This window comes from Ursus maritimus, unplaced genomic scaffold, assembly GCF_017311325.1.
Source record: "Ursus maritimus isolate PB19 unplaced genomic scaffold, ASM1731132v1 scaffold_24, whole genome shotgun sequence".
Taxonomy (NCBI): Eukaryota; Metazoa; Chordata; class Mammalia; order Carnivora; family Ursidae; genus Ursus; species Ursus maritimus.
Window position 1 is genome coordinate 1,935,040 of NW_024424897.1, and position 18,477 is coordinate 1,953,516.

At 59.3% G+C, this 18,477-nt stretch overlaps 1 protein-coding gene across 4 annotated transcripts in view; it reads right to left on the bottom strand.

The window, feature by feature from the left end:
• RPTOR (regulatory associated protein of MTOR complex 1) overlaps positions 1 to 18,477 on the bottom strand; it is a 338,061-nt gene that overhangs the window by 23,940 nt on the left and 295,644 nt on the right. For all 4 annotated transcript variants that reach the window (XM_040640059.1, XM_040640061.1, XM_040640057.1 and 1 more), the window contains exons 22-28: positions 18,300 to 18,403; positions 17,648 to 17,831; positions 16,054 to 16,164; positions 7,263 to 7,368; positions 4,429 to 4,543; positions 2,819 to 2,943; positions 503 to 607 (exon numbers count right to left, since the gene is read on the bottom strand). In XM_040640059.1, coding sequence (XP_040495993.1) covers positions 503 to 607; positions 2,819 to 2,943; positions 4,429 to 4,543; positions 7,263 to 7,368; positions 16,054 to 16,164; positions 17,648 to 17,831; positions 18,300 to 18,403 — 850 coding nt within the window. The remainder of the gene's footprint in view (positions 1 to 502; positions 608 to 2,818; positions 2,944 to 4,428; positions 4,544 to 7,262; positions 7,369 to 16,053; positions 16,165 to 17,647; positions 17,832 to 18,299; positions 18,404 to 18,477) is intronic.

Sequence of the window (18,477 nt, forward strand, 5' to 3'; positions counted from 1 at the left end):
CGGCTCCCGCCCTGGCCCCTGAAGGACCGGCCTGCGGGATGGCGGCTGTGCCCACCCCACAGGCAGCAGGCAGAGCCGGCCGGCCGCGCCGCAGCCACACCAGCTCAGCTCCGAGGGCACCTCTGTTGGCCCCGCGAGGGCCCGGCGAGCGTCCTCGGCCTCCACCATCCAGACAGGCACACCTGTGTGCCGCGACGCTCTCCTTGCCCACAGGGAGTTAGTCTGGGCACAAAGAGCACAGAACACAGGTTCCCTAGGCCCCCAGCGGCGCGTCCTTTCCCAGCCACAGAGGCTGCGAGCTAAGGGGAGGCTGGGGCAGGTGCACGCCTCAGACGGACCCCGTCTCCTGATGGGGAAGCACTTCATGGCAAGCGGGAGAAGGTAGCCGGCTGGCTTACGGTTCGGGGAGTCTGAAGGCGGCCTGGGGGGAGCCACCTCTAAGGGGGATGCGGGTGGCTGGGCCCGGCAGCCTGGGGCTGTGCCACTCCCGGGGAGGACCCACCTCTGGTTGTGGGCAGCATGTCCGAGAGCCCCTGCCAAGCAGTCACCATCTCTGGGTTCTTTTCCAAATCTGCGAAGTTCTTCCAGACTCTGATGGCACCATCATCTTGGGGAGAGAAGGGCAGGAGGTGAGAACGCAGGCCTGGCTGCTGGGGCACACGGAGGAAGGCCCCGGGTGACAGGTGACGGTGCCACGAGACAGGAGACTCTGCACGTCTCCCGTGAGGTGGCCCAGTGTAGGAGCAGTGGGGCCGGTTCCTGGGAGGCCCATGTCCACCCAGGCAACCTCAGACTCTGGTCCGCAGGGGACGCCGCAACAGGGACACAGTGGGACCTGCCGCTACCCTCGACCTCTGACCTCAGGTGGCCGCCCTTCCCTCCAGTGACTCAGTCGTGCCAAGTCAGGCCTTCGGCCGCACCCCTTCCTGTCTCTGCCCCGCACAGGTGGGCCCTCAGCTTGTGGCCTCGCAGGCTCCCCACAGCAGGAGGCAGGCTGGCCGCCCCTCCCTGCGCTGACACTCAGCCCAGGGCCTTTGCGCTCTTCCGCATGCCTGAGTGGCGTGAGCGTGCAGCTCTACCCCGTGTCCTTCCTCCTGGCATTGCTCACAGCCACCCCAGACCCCGCTCTCCGACTCACCAGCCCCTCATGTGTGGCCCTGAGGTGACTCCCGCCTGGGGATGGCACCTGCCTCATACCAGGGAGGGAGGACAAGGTCACTCGAATGTCTGCAGGGCTGCATCCCCACCTATGCCCGTCCCGTCCCTGGTCTCTGTGACGGTGAACTTTCCCTTCTCTGGAACCCAAGCCCTTGTGTTCCTCCATCGGGACCCCCTGGGGACCCTCTCCTGTGCCCGCTGTGCCGGGAAATCACCCTCTCCCCACCTCCTCGGCGCTCAGAGGTGCTCAGTGTGACCTGTCCTACAGCCTCCACCGAGACGCCCTGGCTTCCCCCTCCCCCACTGCCCCGGGTGCTCGTCCGCCCCTCCGCCCGGATGCCTGCAGCGGAAGGAACGGCTGTGGCTCAACTTCATCTGGTCCTGAGGTGGCACTGCCTGGGAGGGAGGCTGCCAGCAGGACCTTTCCCCACGGGCACAGCCTTCACAGTGGGGGCCAGGAACCCTCTGAAGGAAGGGGGAGGCAGCGTTCCAAGTACAGTCAGCTCAACTATGTCGATGGCTCAGAAGCTCAGGCCTAACACGGGCCAGGCCAGGCCAGGCCATGATGGGAACATGCCCAGGACAGGACGGGACAGACCCAGGACAGGGCAGGGACAGGGCAAGCCATGACGGGAACATGCCCAGGACAGGACGGGACAGACCCAGGACAGGGCAGGCCATGATGGGAACATGCCCAGGCCAGGCCAGGGACAGACCCAGGATAGGACAGGACAGGACAGGGCAGGCCCAGGATAGGATAGGGACAGACCCAGGACAGGACAGGGACAGGCCCAGGACAGGGCAGGGACAGACCCAGGAAAGGACAGGACAGGGCAGGCCCAGGATAGGACAGGGACAGGGACAGGATAGGACAGGACAGGGACAGACCCAGGAAAGGACAGGACAGGGCAGGCCCAGGATAGGACAGGGACAGGGACAGGATAGGACAGGACAGGGACAGGCCCAGGATAGGACAGGACAGGACTGGGGTAATGCAGGGAGCCAGCCTGCATGCCTACCTTGGCCCTCCTCTCCCTCTTGCCTTGTGCACCCCCTTCGCCTGCCTGCCTGTCCCACCCCAGGCCTGTCATCCCTGAAGGAGGTGCAGTTCGACCAACAGTGACTTCTCATCACCCACAAACAGTGGGATCTCTTCTTAAAACAGCTAAAGGAGCCGGCTGTCACCCGGGCTGGCTCACTGGGAAACCCATTGCCGGGAGGGGTAAACTGGTGACATTTCAGACCCAGAAAGCGAGCACGAGGCCCAGCACTGGCAGTGACCTGCCAGGGCGCAGAAGCCTGGCCTGAAGAGGAGCTGGATGCGTGGTAACCAGCCGGCAGTGAGGGCGGGAGACCCCGCAGGGGCCGAGGCAGCACCTGCCTCCCTCACCCTCTGTGCTCCAGGACCACCCCCCCGCCCCTGCCTTGCCTCCAAGGGCATCACAGGGGCCACAGGGACAGAGGCTGACAGGGCCTTTCCTGGTCAGCAGAGGCCTGGGCCCCAGAGGAGGCACTGGTCACCTGCTTGCCTTGCTGTCTGTGGGGAAGCCTGTTCCCCAGGAAACCTCCTGCCTTTGCTGTGAGCAGTGCCCTTTGCCCGAGGAACCATCAGGGTCAGCTGTGTGTGAGTATGTGCCCCGGCCCCGCATGCCCCACTCACCCGTGGCCGTGAGCAGCAGCGAGCAGTCCTGGCCGTTCAGGTACTCCATGGCGGTGACCCTGGTGTACCGAGGGTTTCCGTTGTGGAAGTAATCCAGCTTCTCCCCTTTCTCCCAGTCCCAAAAACTTTGGGGAAGGAGAGAGGAAGGTCGGTCATCAGGGAAATGCAAACAAAAGCCACAGGGCGATCCCCCCTCACACCTGCCAGGGTGGCCACTAGCAAACCCACGGAGAGCCACGAGCTCTGGGAGGATGTGGAAAAACAGCCCACGTGCACGGCTGCTGGGCGTCGGTACGGGGGCCCCCAGGGGGTCGGTCACGGCGGTCCCACCGCTGGGTGTGCTGAGACATCAGTCCATCCACGTCACAGCAGTCTGGTTCACAGCCGCCAATGGGACGGCCATGATAAAGACATGGGCGCAAAGCAACAAAGAGGACACAGCGCTGTGTCTGGGAGACACGGAGCGAATGAACGATATCCCTCAGCACTGTTATAATTTTAATTATTAAGAATACATGACCGTCTACAGAATCTTTAATAAACATTTCTCTTTCTATTTTAAAGGGAGCTGTTAAAAATACAAATGGGTGGGTGGCACGGAGCAAATTAGAATCTGAGATAAAGTTCAGCTCCTTCGGTATTGAACAGAAGCTGTTCGAGGGCAGACCTCAAAGACTCCGTCCTCCATGCTGATTTTTGCTTTGTGGCTTCCTTTTCTAACAAAATCAAACCCAATAAATCACCAAGCCAGACTTTATTCTACTTTATGTTTTGCCTTCCTCTGAGTTAAAAATGGACATATGTTTTACAAAATAAAAAAAAAGGCTGACCATACGAACATACTGAAAGAACAAATGTGGAAATGACCCACGTGTCCATTGCTGGATGGACTTTAGATAAAGCGTGGTCCATCCACACACGGGGCTGTCACCGGCCTGCATGGGGGGACATTCTGACACCTGCCACAACGTGGCCGGACCTCGAGGGCACTGTGTTCAGTGCGAGGGGCCAGACACACAAGGGCAGGTGAGGTCCCTGGGGCCTCAGATCCGGAGACAGACAGTGGATGGCGGGCGCCGGGGGCTGGGGGAGCAGAAGGCGGAGTAAGTGACGAATGGCGACAGACTGTCGGTCTTACAAGACAGAAAGAGCTCTGGAGGCGGACGGCGGTGGCGGCCGTGCAGCAGGGTGAATGTGCCTGGTGCCCCGGAACAGCGCACTTACACACGGTTACGGTGCTAAATTTTGTGTGTATTTTGCCAGGATAAAGAAAAGAGGAAGAAGAAACAAAGGGGGGGAACACCCCTGATCTCCTCCCCCACGAAGTGGGTACGTTCTCCATGGCAAAAGGGCAACGCCTGTCACAAATTAAACTTGGTGCCTTACTGCTAGTTTCTTCACAGGTGGTAACAAGGGCTCAGCCCTCGTGCGTGCATCTCCAGCACGGTGCAGTTTCGAGGAGCCCACCGTGGGTACTGGCGCCAACGCCCCAAGCTCCTGTCACCACCCCGCCCATTTCTCCGTGTGTTCCCGAGCCCTGCCCCCCGCAGCGGCCCGGAGGGCTCGCGGCGCGTGGCTGTCCCCAGCTGAGACACAAGCGCCCTGCGTACCAGATGCTGTCTTTGTCAGCCACGGCCACACATGGTGTAAAGGGGTGGAACTTGACCACGGAGGGGACACCGGGATTCCTGTTGAGAAATATCTGGTCGTCCAGTTTGGCGATACCTGCCCAAAGAGACACACAGCGATGGGCCTCAACGTACAGCACCCGGGATGACGTCGTGCTAGCACGGCCGAAGCCGCGCCTCCCGTTTGGGGACCTGGGAGGGCACGGGGGCACACAGGCCAAGCAGGTGTCGGACGAGGGCCTGGCTCCCCGACCGCAGCGTCCCCGCCCCCCCACAGCTCCCAGCACGAGGCGGATACGCGGCAAGTTTTCAGCCAGGGCCTATCAAGTCTACACACGACGACGCACGAGCCGAGCTCAGACAAGTGCGATGCGGTAGGAGTTTATGAAGACAGCGGAAGGGCCGCCATTTCCAGCTCAGCCCCAGGTGGCAGCATGGGGCACACACGCAGCTGAAGTCCTGGTGGGCCCCTCGGAAGGGTGGTCCCTAGTCTCCACAGATCGCAGGGGAGCTGAATGGGGATTTACTCACTGGGCCCCAAACAGCAGCACCAGGAAAGAGGCCCCTCGGGGCTCTGAAGGAGTTTGTTTTAGAAAAACTATTAAAAGAGGCTAAAAAGGCCAAGAGACCAAGACAGGGTTAGATGCGTTTTTGGTGACGAACACGTGGCTGATCCTGAACAGCCAGGGGCACAGGGCCCTGCAGTGTCGTGGCCTTGGGCGCCGGCCTGGCCCCAGGGACCCTGGAGGGTGCTGGCACTGGCCTCACAGTGATCCTGGTCCTTCACAGCTGCCCCCTCCCTGCTGAAACAGCAAACACTGAAAACCACCTGAGGACAAGGTTGAGGGCCCCAGAGGTGGTGCCCACGGCGGCGGTGACATGCTCTTACCCAGAGACGCCCTCACCCTTGGCCGCGGGTGTCTGTGGAGGGGCCCAGACCGCGGGCTGCTGGGAGACACTGGGGACACCCGGCTCCCAAGTCAGGGTGCACTGCGCGTATGTGACAACATGGTCCTGCTGGCTGAGGCGGCCGGGGCGATGCTGGGCACAGGTCACAGGGCTAATCTACGGGCATCATTTCCCTTTCTCATTGGTGCCCCGCGGCTCTCAGAAAGAACACTGCACACTGACTGCGGACAACGCACGGGCGGCTGAGCGGGAGAGTGGTGTCACCAGTGTCCCCTTCTCTGGTGGCCGGGTCCACCGCACAGACCTCTGCATCTTGAAGTCCCACTGGCTGACATCTCCAGTGGCTGCGTCCAGGAGCTCCCCCTACTCTGTTCTAACAAGGAGGCATCTCTTTCCCGCAAAGACCGGAAAAGAGAACCCCTGACCCTGGTTTACAAAGACAGTCATTTGCTTTTGTCCAGAGAACCCAGCTGTTTCTCAAGAGCCCCCAGCTCTGGTCCGGCCCCCAGCCCTGAGTGTGGCTTTGCTCTTGTGGCCAGTCTGCCTCCAGATGCCTAAGCGTGGGTGGCAGACTCGGCTTCCCTGTGGCCCGTGGAACCAGGGTCCTGAGGAACAGCAGACTCTCGAGAAGACAGTCTCCCGATGCCCTAATTCCCAGAGTGCCCGTCAGGCTCTGGCGGCTCTGTTCTCTCCTCGAGAAGAAAGCCATGGGGCATGGCAGGCCCTGGCTGCGTGTGTTCGGGTGCTGACGGCCAGGCCAGCAGACGCCGAGTTCCGGAACACCAGAGCGCTTTAAATCCAGCTGTCGACAGCCCCGTCACGGAGGCACAGAGCTACGAGCAGCCGAGACTGGCTTTCAGCAGAAGGGACTGTACGCACTAATGAAACACGGCCCCGAGGCAATTTACGGGACAGCGCTGAACACAGGGACAGCTGTGCACGGAAGCGGCCTCTAGAGCGGCCGCCTGTGCGCCTGCCCAGCCGAGCACGTCTGCAGGACAGCCTGTCTCATGGGCCCTTACCCCCGACTTGAAAAAGGAACCCATCACAATCATCACAATTTTAGAGAAGAGAAAGGCAAGGTCAAACAGTCAACAGAATGGCCGAGAGTCCGTGACCTCCCTCTGTGTGGGGACCCGGGCAGCTTCGGTCCACCGTCTGGTCGGCCCAGTGACTAGGGCTGCGCTGGCTCCTCAGAAGACGTAAGCTCACCCCACGTCTCTGTGCACCCGGAACCAGGGACCGAGGCGGCCCAGAAGCCAGGCCTTTATGGCTGCCCACCCCCCAGAGAGAGGGGGGAGGAGAAAGGCTGCCTGGCGTGCCCGTCCCCATCCCCGCCCCGACCACACACGGGGGCCTGAGGCCGCCCCTCCCTCCCTGCCTCATGCCCAGGGCGTGTGGCTCAGCCCTGCCCGCAGCCCCTCCGTGGCCGCTTCAGCGCGGGTGAGGCTGGGGGCACGCAGGGGGCGGTTTGGCATCTCTTGGCAAATCTGGTAAAGGTTTGGTAAAATGTGACTCAATACAGCTTCGGTTGACAAAGAGTGATTATCCTAAGGACAGGTGGGGGCCAGCTAGACACAAATGGGGCCTCCTGTTTGTCTTGTGTCCCCAGAGAGAGTGCAGGGCTGGGGAGTGGTGGGGGGGCTTGCTCCTTCCCCTCTGGAAATGGCAAAGTGCACAAGCCATGAGCCTGAGAGAAGCTGCCAGCCAGCTGGGGGCAGAGGGCTTTGGGGGGCTTCTGGGGCCCAGGGTACGCCCCCAGCCTCAGGACTCCCAACCCCCCACCTCTCCTTGAGGAGGGCCTGCACCCCGTCTACACCCCACCAGCCCCGTACCACGGTTGGCGGGGCATCCGCCTCACCGAGGGCCCTCGGAGGCCCTCGCCCTCGCGAATTGAGGAGGCTTACCCTTCTGGATGAGCTGTCGCGCCTGCTGTCTGACGCGTGTGTTGCGAAGAAATCGCCACTCCCGCTCCTTGCGGATCTGACTCTCCAGGTCATGTTCTTCTGGGATCTTCAACAATAAAAACACCGCGTGAGCTTCGGCAGTGAACAGACAGTTACAGCCACCTTGTTTTATCGCATCTCAAAGACGCTGCGTTTCTCCCTAACGGGAGATCTGCGGCCGCCCTGCGCCCAGCACGCCCGTGGGCACCATCGTCCCAGCAGCGCCTGCTCACTTCGTGTCTCCGTCACGCTTCGGTGACTCTCACATCTCACACTGTTCGTTATCAGTGCATTTGCAATGGTGACCTGCGGTCAGTGATCACGACTCTGAAAGTCCGCATGACGGAAAGCATTTTACAGCCATGAAGAATCTGTTAATTAGGGCCCACATGCTGTTTTTTCAGACATGGTGCCCCTGCACGCTCAGCGGGCCACAGTGCAGGGCGAGGGTGACTTTGATACACACCCGGAAAGCAACGCACATGCCGACTCGTTCACTGTGGTGCCCTGGACCTAAACCTGCAGTGTCTCCAAGCACCAACCAGACAGAAAGGACCCTGTCCCCGAAGAAAAGTCTGGGTTCTCGGGTCTGGTCAGAGCGCCTGCTGCCCCGCCGGCAGGTGCACAGTACGACCAGCGGGGGCCGCCGCACAGTCAGAAAGAAGCGTGGGACCTCTCTCCCTCGGTGGGGGCTGCTGCGTCTGGAGGCTGAGAGGGCCACCAGTGAGGGCGGCTGCAGGATGGCAGCCGAGACTCAGGGATACCCCAACCCTGGAGGGACATGCGCTGCCCTGCTCCTAGGAGCCCAGCACCCTGACGGGCAGCAGGGCGGTCATCTCTAAAGCAGACATGGAGCTTTAGGGAGAAGGAGCTGATGGGATTCTGCAGGAGGGACCTGTGGGCCTGAGCCAGGCCAGCTGGAGGCTGACAGCACATTGAAAAGAAGGTGGGTGTGCTCAGGGACTTTTGTCTTTTTTTCTCTCTCTGACACCATAGAACTGGGGCTTTTCGCTTGAAGAGAAAGGGGCTTGGGACAGCGACACAGGGGGAAGCCGGCCGGGCCCCTCGCGGGTGTTGTCAGGAAGGCGCCGAACTGCTCAGTTCACACGAGCTCCCAAGCACCCTGCACTCTCCCCACCGAGCCACAGCTTCAGGGACTGAGCTGCGCGCACCAGTCTGCTCTCTGACCCTTGAGCAGAAAGACCCGTGTGTGCACGTGGGTGTCTATGAGAGGCCTGCCTCTGGCCATGAAGCCGGCACTGAAGTCTCCTTGTGCAATAAAGGTCTATTTCCTTAATCCTCACACGTCGTCAAGTAAACTGGATTGACTCGGACTCCCTGCTTGAAAACGCGGGGCTGTGAAGTCCCGAAATACGAAAGAAATGAAACAAACAAGAAATAACCCTACTTACTCCTGGCTGAGCCAAGCAGCTGAGCGGACGGTCGGCGAGAAAACAGCGCACGGGCACAAACAGCCCACACTCGGTATTTACACACTGTTTCCTCTGCTGGAGAAAGCACCGGATGACAAACAGCGAGTGTGGCCACATGCAGGTTCTCCTGCACAGGCACGGCCACGAAACGAGAGGTCTGCACGCGCACAGGAGCCCCGGTCCTGCTCTGGGCGGCTGCGACATGAACGTCTGTGCCGGGAACGCTCCACGCCATCCGATTACGAAACAAACCACCCGACCTCACTTCTGGGGCCCACGGGTCTCTCCTGCCAGCATTTCCTTGCTCTGCTCCTTTTTTTCCTTAAAAATCACAACCCCACACCTAACAAAATAGCAACAGCTGCAACAAGGACGTCCAAACATGGAGATGACATGAAAAGATGGTGTCAGCCTCCACAGAACACTTGGTGGTTTGGAGATAACCCCCCCAGGGGCAGACGGAGTAGATAGCGGGTTTCTAACAGCTGATTTTGCTTGTGACAACCTGGAGCTTTTATTAGAAAAGAATGGCCAATGGCCAGTAATGTTGAGCGACAAGAACAGCCCCAACAGACAGAAGGCCCCTGCAGGGCCAAGACATGGCCCTCTGATGCAGTCTGGTTTCCGTGGGAACGCACCAGGGGAAGCACAGAAGGTGCTCTGAGCAGGAGGGGCAGGATAGGATGGGCACGGAGCTCCTGGATGCACGTGCCCCAGGGCCCAGGCACCCCCTCGCGCAGGCAAAGGACCAGGGGCCCAGGGACAGACCTGGGGACTCCAAAGGACACAAAGCAGCAGCTGTAAGGATAGGTAAGAAGGTGTGTGGACGTGCAGGACCCATAGCAGCCCGACCGATGGATGCGTGGCCCAGGGCTCCTGCCTCGGCCGGGGGCTGTCATGTCCCCGTGCTTTTCTGACAGGAGCATGGTGCTCCCATGGCAGCGTCCGCCGGAGTCCACTGTGTCTGCCCCCACGGGCATGCTGAGTCACCCAAGGACAGTCACAGCTGACCTGCACACGGCTCCGCAAGCATGGCAGGCATCCGTCTGCGGACAGTCTGCTAAGACCCACCGGGATGAAGCAGCAGGATGGGGAAGTGTGGGTGTGGAGCAGTCTGCACGATGAGGGCCATGACACCTCGGTCCCAGCAGCTCCTGGATTTTACACAGAATCCAATTTCCACCCTGAAGCTTCCCGGGGATGCAGGGCCGGGCCTCAGGCCTGGCTTGTTCCTGGAACTGGGGGCAGGGATCAGTGGGTCCCCCAAAGGCAAAAGGGGGATAGACCCTGGGAAAGGCTCGGTAACTTATGCTAAATGCTCAGACCCCAAGCTCCCTGTTTCTACCCACAAACAAGGCCTGTTCTGACAACACAACCCAGTGCCTCTGGACCTGCTTTTCACGATGTTCTGATTTTTCCGGTTGTGTGACAACAAGCCCCCCATCCCTGCCACAAACAAGGACGTGGGCTCTGGCGCACAGAGAGGTGGTGGGTGCTGGCAGCAGGCGTGTGGGTGACACGGCATCCTCTGATTCGGCCAGGCCTGCTCTGTGCTGGCGCCCTGTGGCCACTGGCAGGAGAAACTCTGAGGCTCGGCTTGGGTGCCCTGTGCGCACTGGGGCGCAGACGTGGGCACCTTCGCCGTCCGACAGCACTTCCTGAGAAGCGTCGGGTCGACGGAGGTGGAGTCCACGTGCAGGACACCCACCCTCTCCCAGTGGAGAACAGAGCCTGGCCCTGCTCCATGGCTCCTCTGTGGTCGGCCTGCCCCAGCCCACGCCTGGCACCTGCCCTGCTGTTCTGGCTTGGCTTTTCTGGAATGTTAGGTAAATGGCTCTCACGGTGTGTAGTCTTTGTATCTGGCTTTTTCAACGGGCCTAACGCTCGAGGTTCATCTGTGTTGTGCGTGTACCCGTTTATTTGGAAAACCTTCTCAGGTGACTGGTATTTCTCTGTACGAGCCCATCACAGCTCATGCGCCAGATGAAGGACATCTGGCTTCCGTCTCATTTTCAGCGAGGATGAATAAAGCCACTATAAACGGGCACACACGGGTTGTCATTTCTCCCAGGGGATGTCCGTCCAGCAGGGGTGCTGGGCTGTACGGTAAGTGTGTGTTCAGTTTTATAGGAAACAGCCAAACGTCTCCAGGGCGTCCGTGACACTCGTCCTCTGCACATGGGGTGACAGTCTCAGCTGCTCTGCGCCCTTTGTCAGCACTTGCCACTGACAGACTGAGACGTAAGCCATCGTCTGGAAGCACGCTCGTGTCTCCCGTGGCAGCTTGAGCCCCCAGTGACCACCTGCCTTAACGTCCCACACCTTCTCCGTGCTCCTTGCTGTCTGCAGACCTTTTTGGTAACCGTTTGTCCATTGTTTTTAATTGTGTTGTGTCCTTCCGTATGGAATTTTGGGAGTTCTTTCTGTACACCAGATGCGAGATTTTTTTATCAGATATGCACTTTACAGTATTTTTCTCCAGGCTGGGGCTTGTGTTTTCATGTTCTTAACAGGGACGTTCACAAAGCAGTTAATACGATGAAATCCACTTACCATTTTTTTTCTCGTGTGGCTTGTGCTTCTTGTGCTTCTCAAAGACCCACTGCCTAACAGGCCAGAAGGGGCTTCTAGAAGTTTCCTAGCTGTAGGCTTCACAGCAGGAAGAGATGCTCTTGGAGTTGGTTTCTGAATATGGTGTGGGAGATGCAGTGACGTTCTTTTTCTGGGCAAATGGCTGTCCAGTCCCTGCAGCACCACTTGCTGAAAGACGGCCCTCCGTCCGTAGCTTTGTGGAAGATCGGTGGGATGTGCCGCGGTTCCGTCTCAGGACTCCGTCCTGCCCCCCTCCCCCGTCCCTGCGTCTGCCCTCCCCATTCCACTCCTGCCTGACGTCACGGTGACTCTTGAAATCACAGGAGTCCTCCGACTGTGCTCTATGACAAAACTTCTTTGGCTATTTTAGTTTCTTTGGTTTTTCCCATAAGTTTTAGAACAGGCCTGTCGATTAAATCAAAACCTGTTGGGCTGTTGAGTCGGGTGGCGTCGACGTGTGCGCCAGGTTAGGGAGACCCGACACCTTCACGTCACTGAGCCCTCCGGCCCACCAGCGCACCTCCCCTGGTCAGGTCTCCGTGAATTTCTTTCGGTGGTGCTTTGTATTTTTCAGCATTCGGGTCTCGCATCTATTTTTTGTTTTTTAAAAATTTATAGCTAAGTATTTAATGTTTTGGGGGGTGCTATTACAAGTAGTTTAATTTCAATTTCAGTGGTTCATGTAGAAATACAATCAGTGTTGGCATAATGACCGCGTATCCCGCTGTCTTGCTGACTCCTCTATTCTAGCCTCATGTAGACTATGTGGATTCCTGAGTACACGGCGGTGCCGTGTGAGCAGGGACAGTTTTATTCCCCCTTTCCGCCTGCACGCCTCGTCCTCTGGTAGGATGACGAACAGGAGCGGTGAGGTCAGAGCCTTGCCTTCGTCCTGGGTTTCTCTAAACACCCCGTCTTCTGCAGTGGGATGGACAGCCGTGGGTTCTCAGGCGGGTACGAGGGTAAGGAAGCTTACTTCTGGTCCTCGTTAGTAGAGAGTTTTATCATGAAGAGTTGCTGAATCTGTCAAACCCTCTTATTGCGGCTACTGGGATGCTGGGAGTTTTTCTTCAGTCTGCTGATATGTTCAATCACACGATTAACTTAAAACATTTCAAACACCGATCGAACTTTGTGTTCATAAGACATAATCCAGTTGGTCAGTGGTGTCTTGTCCATTTTATACTTTGCCGTATTTGGTCTGTTAATACGACGATGGGGGTTTTGACGCCACGTTCACGAAGGACGTTGGTTTGTTGTGTTTTATTCCTGTAAAGTCTGACTGGTTTTGGTATCACAGTAATGCTGCCTTCACACAACGAATTGAAACTATTCGCTCCTTTTATTTTCTGTGACAGACTGTGTAGAACTGGTATTTTTTTCCCTTACATGTCGGCAGAATCTGCCAGCGAAACTTCTGGAGCTGGCGCGGTCTTTTCTTTGCTGGATGCTTTAACTGCAAACGCGTCTCCCTTCACAGATGCAGGACTAGCCGCGTTCTCTGCTTCACGTGGAGTGAGTGCTGGTGGCTGGTGTCTGTCACGGACCGTGTCTACTTCCGCCAAGTCGTGGCGTCAGTGGCTGTAACGTCGCGAGGCTACTCTCTGTGTGCCTGTCCTCAGCCAGCTCCATCCCGTCCCCGTTCCCGCAGCTCCGCAGCAGGGTTTGAAATCGGGAAGCTCGAGCTGGTTATTTGGTCTGTCCTTTACAACGTTCTTTGTCCTCAGCGCTGTTCTGGGCCTCCTGCGTTTCCATCTACTCTTAGTCTCAGCTTGTCCGTTTCTGCACAAAAATGGCAGCTGGGTTCCTTCATGTCACAAGAGAGCCTGCTCCAGAACATAGTTCTTCCTGGCCATGCAGACCCGAACAAAATCAGATGGTGAAGTGACAAAAAGCCAAAACGGTCCTGGCTGCCACGTGGCGGGGGACCCGGTCCCCCCAGGCCCGAGCTGCACTATGGCTGCGTGCTGTCACGTGGGGGATAGCTTGTTCTCTGGTGAGTATCTCAGTCTCCTTTACGGACCTGTGAGGCCGCTTAGGGCTCTGGCTTCCGAGGTACAAGCCTGGCTTTGAGCTACTCTTACTTTACGTGTGAAACAGGCGAAGAAAGCTCCGAACGCGTTTGCTGCACGCAGACCATTAGATGATGAATTAAATTAATAAAAGGACACCCTTGTGAATAGCAGCTGGAAAAAGTAGAACAATTTTTAAAAAATTACAATGAGATAAAAATGCATCCTCTTCTAACGTTCAGAAACGGTCTCTAATTAACGTAAGAGAGGTCACTCAGGCCCTCACGCACCCTCACGTCTTAGCTGCCGTCAGGAGCTGCGGACAAAACCCAGCACAACAGAGCCTCACTTCCGACCGCGATGCCCAGCGCTCGTCATTTGGGGCCACAACCGCGTGAGAGTCTGTCAGAGTGAGGCAGCTGCTTACTTATTCAACCACTTCCTGACCGCCTCCCGTGGGCTACGCGGGAAAAGCCCGGAATGACAGCTGCGAGGACCCTCCTTCCCCAGGCCCACTGCAGCGTCCACGCTCCAGGTGCCGCCACGATCCCTGCTGGTGACGCACGGGACCCTCCCCGGGGGGAACTCCCGACACACTCCAGGTGCACAAAGAGGGCACGCAGGCAGTGGACCTGTGGCGACACGGGAAAGGGGGTGCTGGCTCCGGGCGTATGCGTGGGCCGCACAGGAGCAAAACCGCAGGCCTGCGCTCGGGAAGCTGCGTGTGCCGACCGCGCTCCCGGGAGGGAGTTTTGATGGCGGCCCAAGTACCCGCACTGACGAGAGGACACCTGACCCTGGGAGGACCACACTCTCTTTCAGGCTTCAGAGGAAGGAGCATGGTGACCGTCAACGCGCACGGCTGGAACGGGCAGTTCTCAGACGTCAAGGAGAGCCGCTTATCACGCCAGGAGCCCCCGTAACTTACAGGCGGTGCCACTTCCGCCAGAGGCACAGCAGCCCCCACAGGGCTCCGGCCACCTGGCCTCGCTCGCGGGAGACGGTCAGGGCGACCGAGCTTCTGCAGATCCTGAACAAGCCCCAGTTCCCTCAGAGCAGCCGTGCCCGAGTGCCAAGGGTGGCTTGCCGCCCCCAGAGGCCAATTCCAGCACGTGCTCACTCTTCCTTTCTTAGCGAGGGCCCGGGGGCGGCCTGGGCGCCCACCTGGCGGCAGAGGGCAGGGTGCCGGAAGCCCTGAAGGTAAGCAAGGCCTCCGCCGCCTCTTGCGCTTACCGCTTTCGTACTTTTGTCCTGACCGTACAGGTACTTGGTGCTGAGTGTGAGTAACACAGAGGAGACAGAAACGGATACACACGCGCGCTGCCCGAGACCCGCCACGGCCGCGTAAGTGCTCTGTGCGCAGGTGTGCGCGCGGCGTTTCCAACAAGGACCCCTCTGTAGCCAATTTACGTCCCGCTTTCTTCCCTTTCTAAAAGTTCAAGCACGAGCATTTCCTTAAGATACTCATTTTCAAGCTTAATTTTTTAATAACAATAAAACATTGTATCAAATATTTCGTCATTGCTAAGCCCTCTTTCCCGTGACGGGCCTTCGGGCGGATGCTAGTTTTCGCTACATAAATAACACGCAGACCATCCGCAACTCTGATTCTTAGCTTGAGTCGATCATCTCAGCAAATGAACTACCGCGTCGAAGGGCGCGGCTGCTCACGGCCTCTCACGCTCACTGCCCACTGCTTTCTGGGAGTCAGGGTCAGTTAAAAACGGAAGGGGGATCTCCCGCTGTCAGCAAAGGGGCTCGGTAAACTACAACTCTGTCGTCTGCCTCAGGTCCCGACAACAACCGTCTGCTGTTCCTACAGACTCACTGGGGGACAAGGAGAGCAGGACAAAAGCTGTCACAAAGGGTCCAAGTAGTCCTCAAGGAAACTGCTCAGAAGTGTCGCTTGCCACGCGATTAATAACAGGCTGCAGTTTTCAACGTTCTTTATGAGGGAGAAAGAACTTTCTAAGAATGTGCTTCACGGGAAACTCTGCGCCAAAGCCCCTGTGGCACTCCCGGGGAAAGAGAGCAGGACACAGCGCTGCCCGCCCCACCCGCCCCCTGGACGCAAGGCTCCGATCTGTGGCGACGGGACACCTCTCGTCGGGGCCGTGGTGGAAAGACACCGGGGGCCAGCTTCCCGCAGTCAGCCTGGACGTGTCAGAACCGTCCCCGGGGTCGGGTCTTCGAGCCAAGCCTGCTCCTCAGTGCAGCAGCCCAGAGCCCGAGCCTCAGGCTGCCCTCACCAGGAGGCCTCAGAGGGCCCGAGGCCCTGCTGAGCAGGACAACGCGATGCACTTGTCCGGGCAGCTCAGACAGGGCAGGCTGGCTTGGTTTTTCTGAGAAGACAGGAAGGTAAATGAAGTCTGTCCCTTTTGCTGTTCTGACTGTTCCCATCAGCACCATCACGGCAGTTTGGGGGCGCCCTTCAGCAGCCATAAATGGGATGGGACGGGAGCCCCAGAGGGTCAGCGGCTGGGCTGGCGGGAGCCACGGCAAGTGGCCAGCTGGGCTTGGCATCAAGCAGGCCTGGCAGGGTCAGCCGTTGGCTCGGGGCAGAGGGCCCAGACCGCTGAGGCCAGAGGCAGGGGTTCTCGGGGAAGGAAGGAGGGCAAGAAGGCAGCCGAGAGCGGGGCTCTGACTGACCCCAGCATCTGCGTGAGGACACAGATGGGACGCCCACTTTGCACCCGGAGTGGATGCGCACGCTACCTTCATGACAGGCTGGGCGAAGTACCGGGCACTCCAGTCACAGAAGCCGGTCTGCGTCGTGGCCGAGACGAAGCTTCTGTGTCCTGCAGTGTCATCCGCGTCGTCGGTGGTCTTCGGGGGCATTGCGGGGGGGAAGGGGGGAGAGAAAATAGAAGAGTAATCATATACTCCACACACCTCTTTGTGGGCTCCAGGGGATTGGAAAGGAGACAAAAGGCAGTGGTCTGGCTGCTAAGAACGTTTTTCTGCGGGCCTCACTTCTGCGTGCTGGTGGCAGGAGACCCTGACTGTGTGGCCAGGGCCCCGGGGAACCTGTGTTAGGGAGGGCCACGGAGTCTGTGCTCAGGGGACTGTCCCCCCGGGGCCAGCCTCGGTGGCTTGGCCTGCACAGCCTGTCACTCTTATCCTGGATGCACAGTGCAGGCACTGAGGTCAGCAAGGCTCCCGTGGTCTCTATGCTCTGGTAGGGCAGGGGCTGCCGGCAACGTGGCACCCAACCGCACAGAGGGGCTCCAGCACAGGAAGGACACGCAAGGACCGAGACTTAAACTGCTTGTTGCTGCTTTACTGGACGACGCGTTTGTTTCCCACGGCAGGGCCCACGGTGGCTGGGCTGGTGGGACTGAAGGCGCTCCTCAGAGAGGAGCCCCCCGTATCCGGGGGAGCCTCGCCCGGGGGAAAGTCCCACGGCTGGGACGTGGGGATAGGGTCTCATCCCCTGCCTGCTGCAGGAAGCCGCGCTGCTCTGCTGGACCAGGGCCCTGGGCTTGTGGCCCCAAGGACAGTGAGCGCTCCTGGGCCCAGCTGCTCGCGTCAGGGTCTGTGTCGGGGTCCCGCCAGAAGGACGAGCCTCCCACTGGGCGCTGGTGGCCATATTTGTTCCACGAAGTACAGCAGGAGGCCTTGAAAGTCAGGGTGGGCGTGGGGCCCGGGGAACATGTGGAAACCTTTCTCCCCATATGTGCCTTTGCTCCAGTCTCCCTGCAGGCTGCTGGGAGCTCCTTGTTAAAACTGTGGGTCACAGTGCGCTGCGACACGCGGCTGACGTGGCGTCCCCAGCAGCCCGACTCCCTTGCCGCGTCCTCAACAACCTCTCCAGACTGTGTCTTTGATACAGCAGCAGACCGTCGCATGAGAGGGCTGAGGCCCCAGCTTACGTGTTCACAGCACCCAGACAAATGGAGACACCGATTCCTCCCGCTCCTGAAATCTCATTTTCAGCTTAGAGGCAGAGACCACAGCTCCTTACGTGGCATAACGGAGTGTTTATGGAGAAAGAGAACAGCCCACTCAAAACAGGCACTTCTGTGGGCAGCTGCCACGGCCAGTGGAGGAAAATGCTACTCACCCACGAGGGGTGAAAGCAAATTAGCTCCATGTGCTTATCTGCCTACGTGGAAGGTGCCGGAACAGTGAGCCGACAACAAAAGGCCACAGGCGCGAGGACCCCGAGACATCTGCAAAGCTGTGACGACAGTCCAAACCGAGACACAGCTGGGGCGGAGGGTCTCAGGAGTCTTGGCTCCCACCAAGGGGCTCAGCGCTCAGCACCAACACTCGCTAGAATGGGCATCAGGGAACGGTCCAACGGTACCTGGTCTGGGCCCTTGTCGAACATCTTCCGCGTACGGGGGAACTGCTGGGAGTGGGGTGTGTACTGCACCCCTGTGGGGCCTGGGGCGCCAGGGCGGCCCGCGGGCAGGTCTCGGCCGACTGGCTGCTTCGTGACGTCGTTGGTCAGGCTGGAGCTGCTGGCGCTGGATGTCGGGGGGGAGCCCCTGCCGTTGGGAGAAGAAACGTTGCGCTTTACCCAAACACGGAACGCCCTGTCCTCACACCGCCCACCTAGAAGCTGCCCGTGGGCCTGGCGCCAGGAGCCCAAAACATCCTCACTTGCCCAACACGTCCCCATGCCAGACGCCAGCTGCCGAAGCCGACGACCCTTCCAGGACCTGCCTGCAAGTTCTAGTAGCTGTCTCTCCGGAAAGTGGGGGGAGCCCCCGGCAAGCCGCACCCAGCTAAGCAAACCAGCCGGGGCCCTGGCAGGTGCAGCAGCATGCGTCTGCTCGCAGCTTCTTGCCTGTGGGTGCTGGTGTAAGAGGGGGCTCCGCCTGCTGGGGGCCGAACGGCAGGGTACAGACCCTCGCTTATGAACTTCTGAGGGGCGACGGAAGTCAGGCTCAGGTCAGAGGAAGGCAGTGAAGAGTTCCAGCCAGGGGCCCACGTGAGAGACGCAGGCCACTTACCCTGCCTGGTGGATGTGGATGCCCTTGTTGGTGGGGCTGGCGGGAGCTGACTGGGTGAGCGAGGACGTGGTGAGGATGCGCTGGGGCCGGGCGTTCACTGTGGCCTGCGAGAGCAAAGGGACAAGTGGTGTGGACGGTCAGCTGCCGGTGACCTCTGAGGCCACGGGCAGCTGCAGGG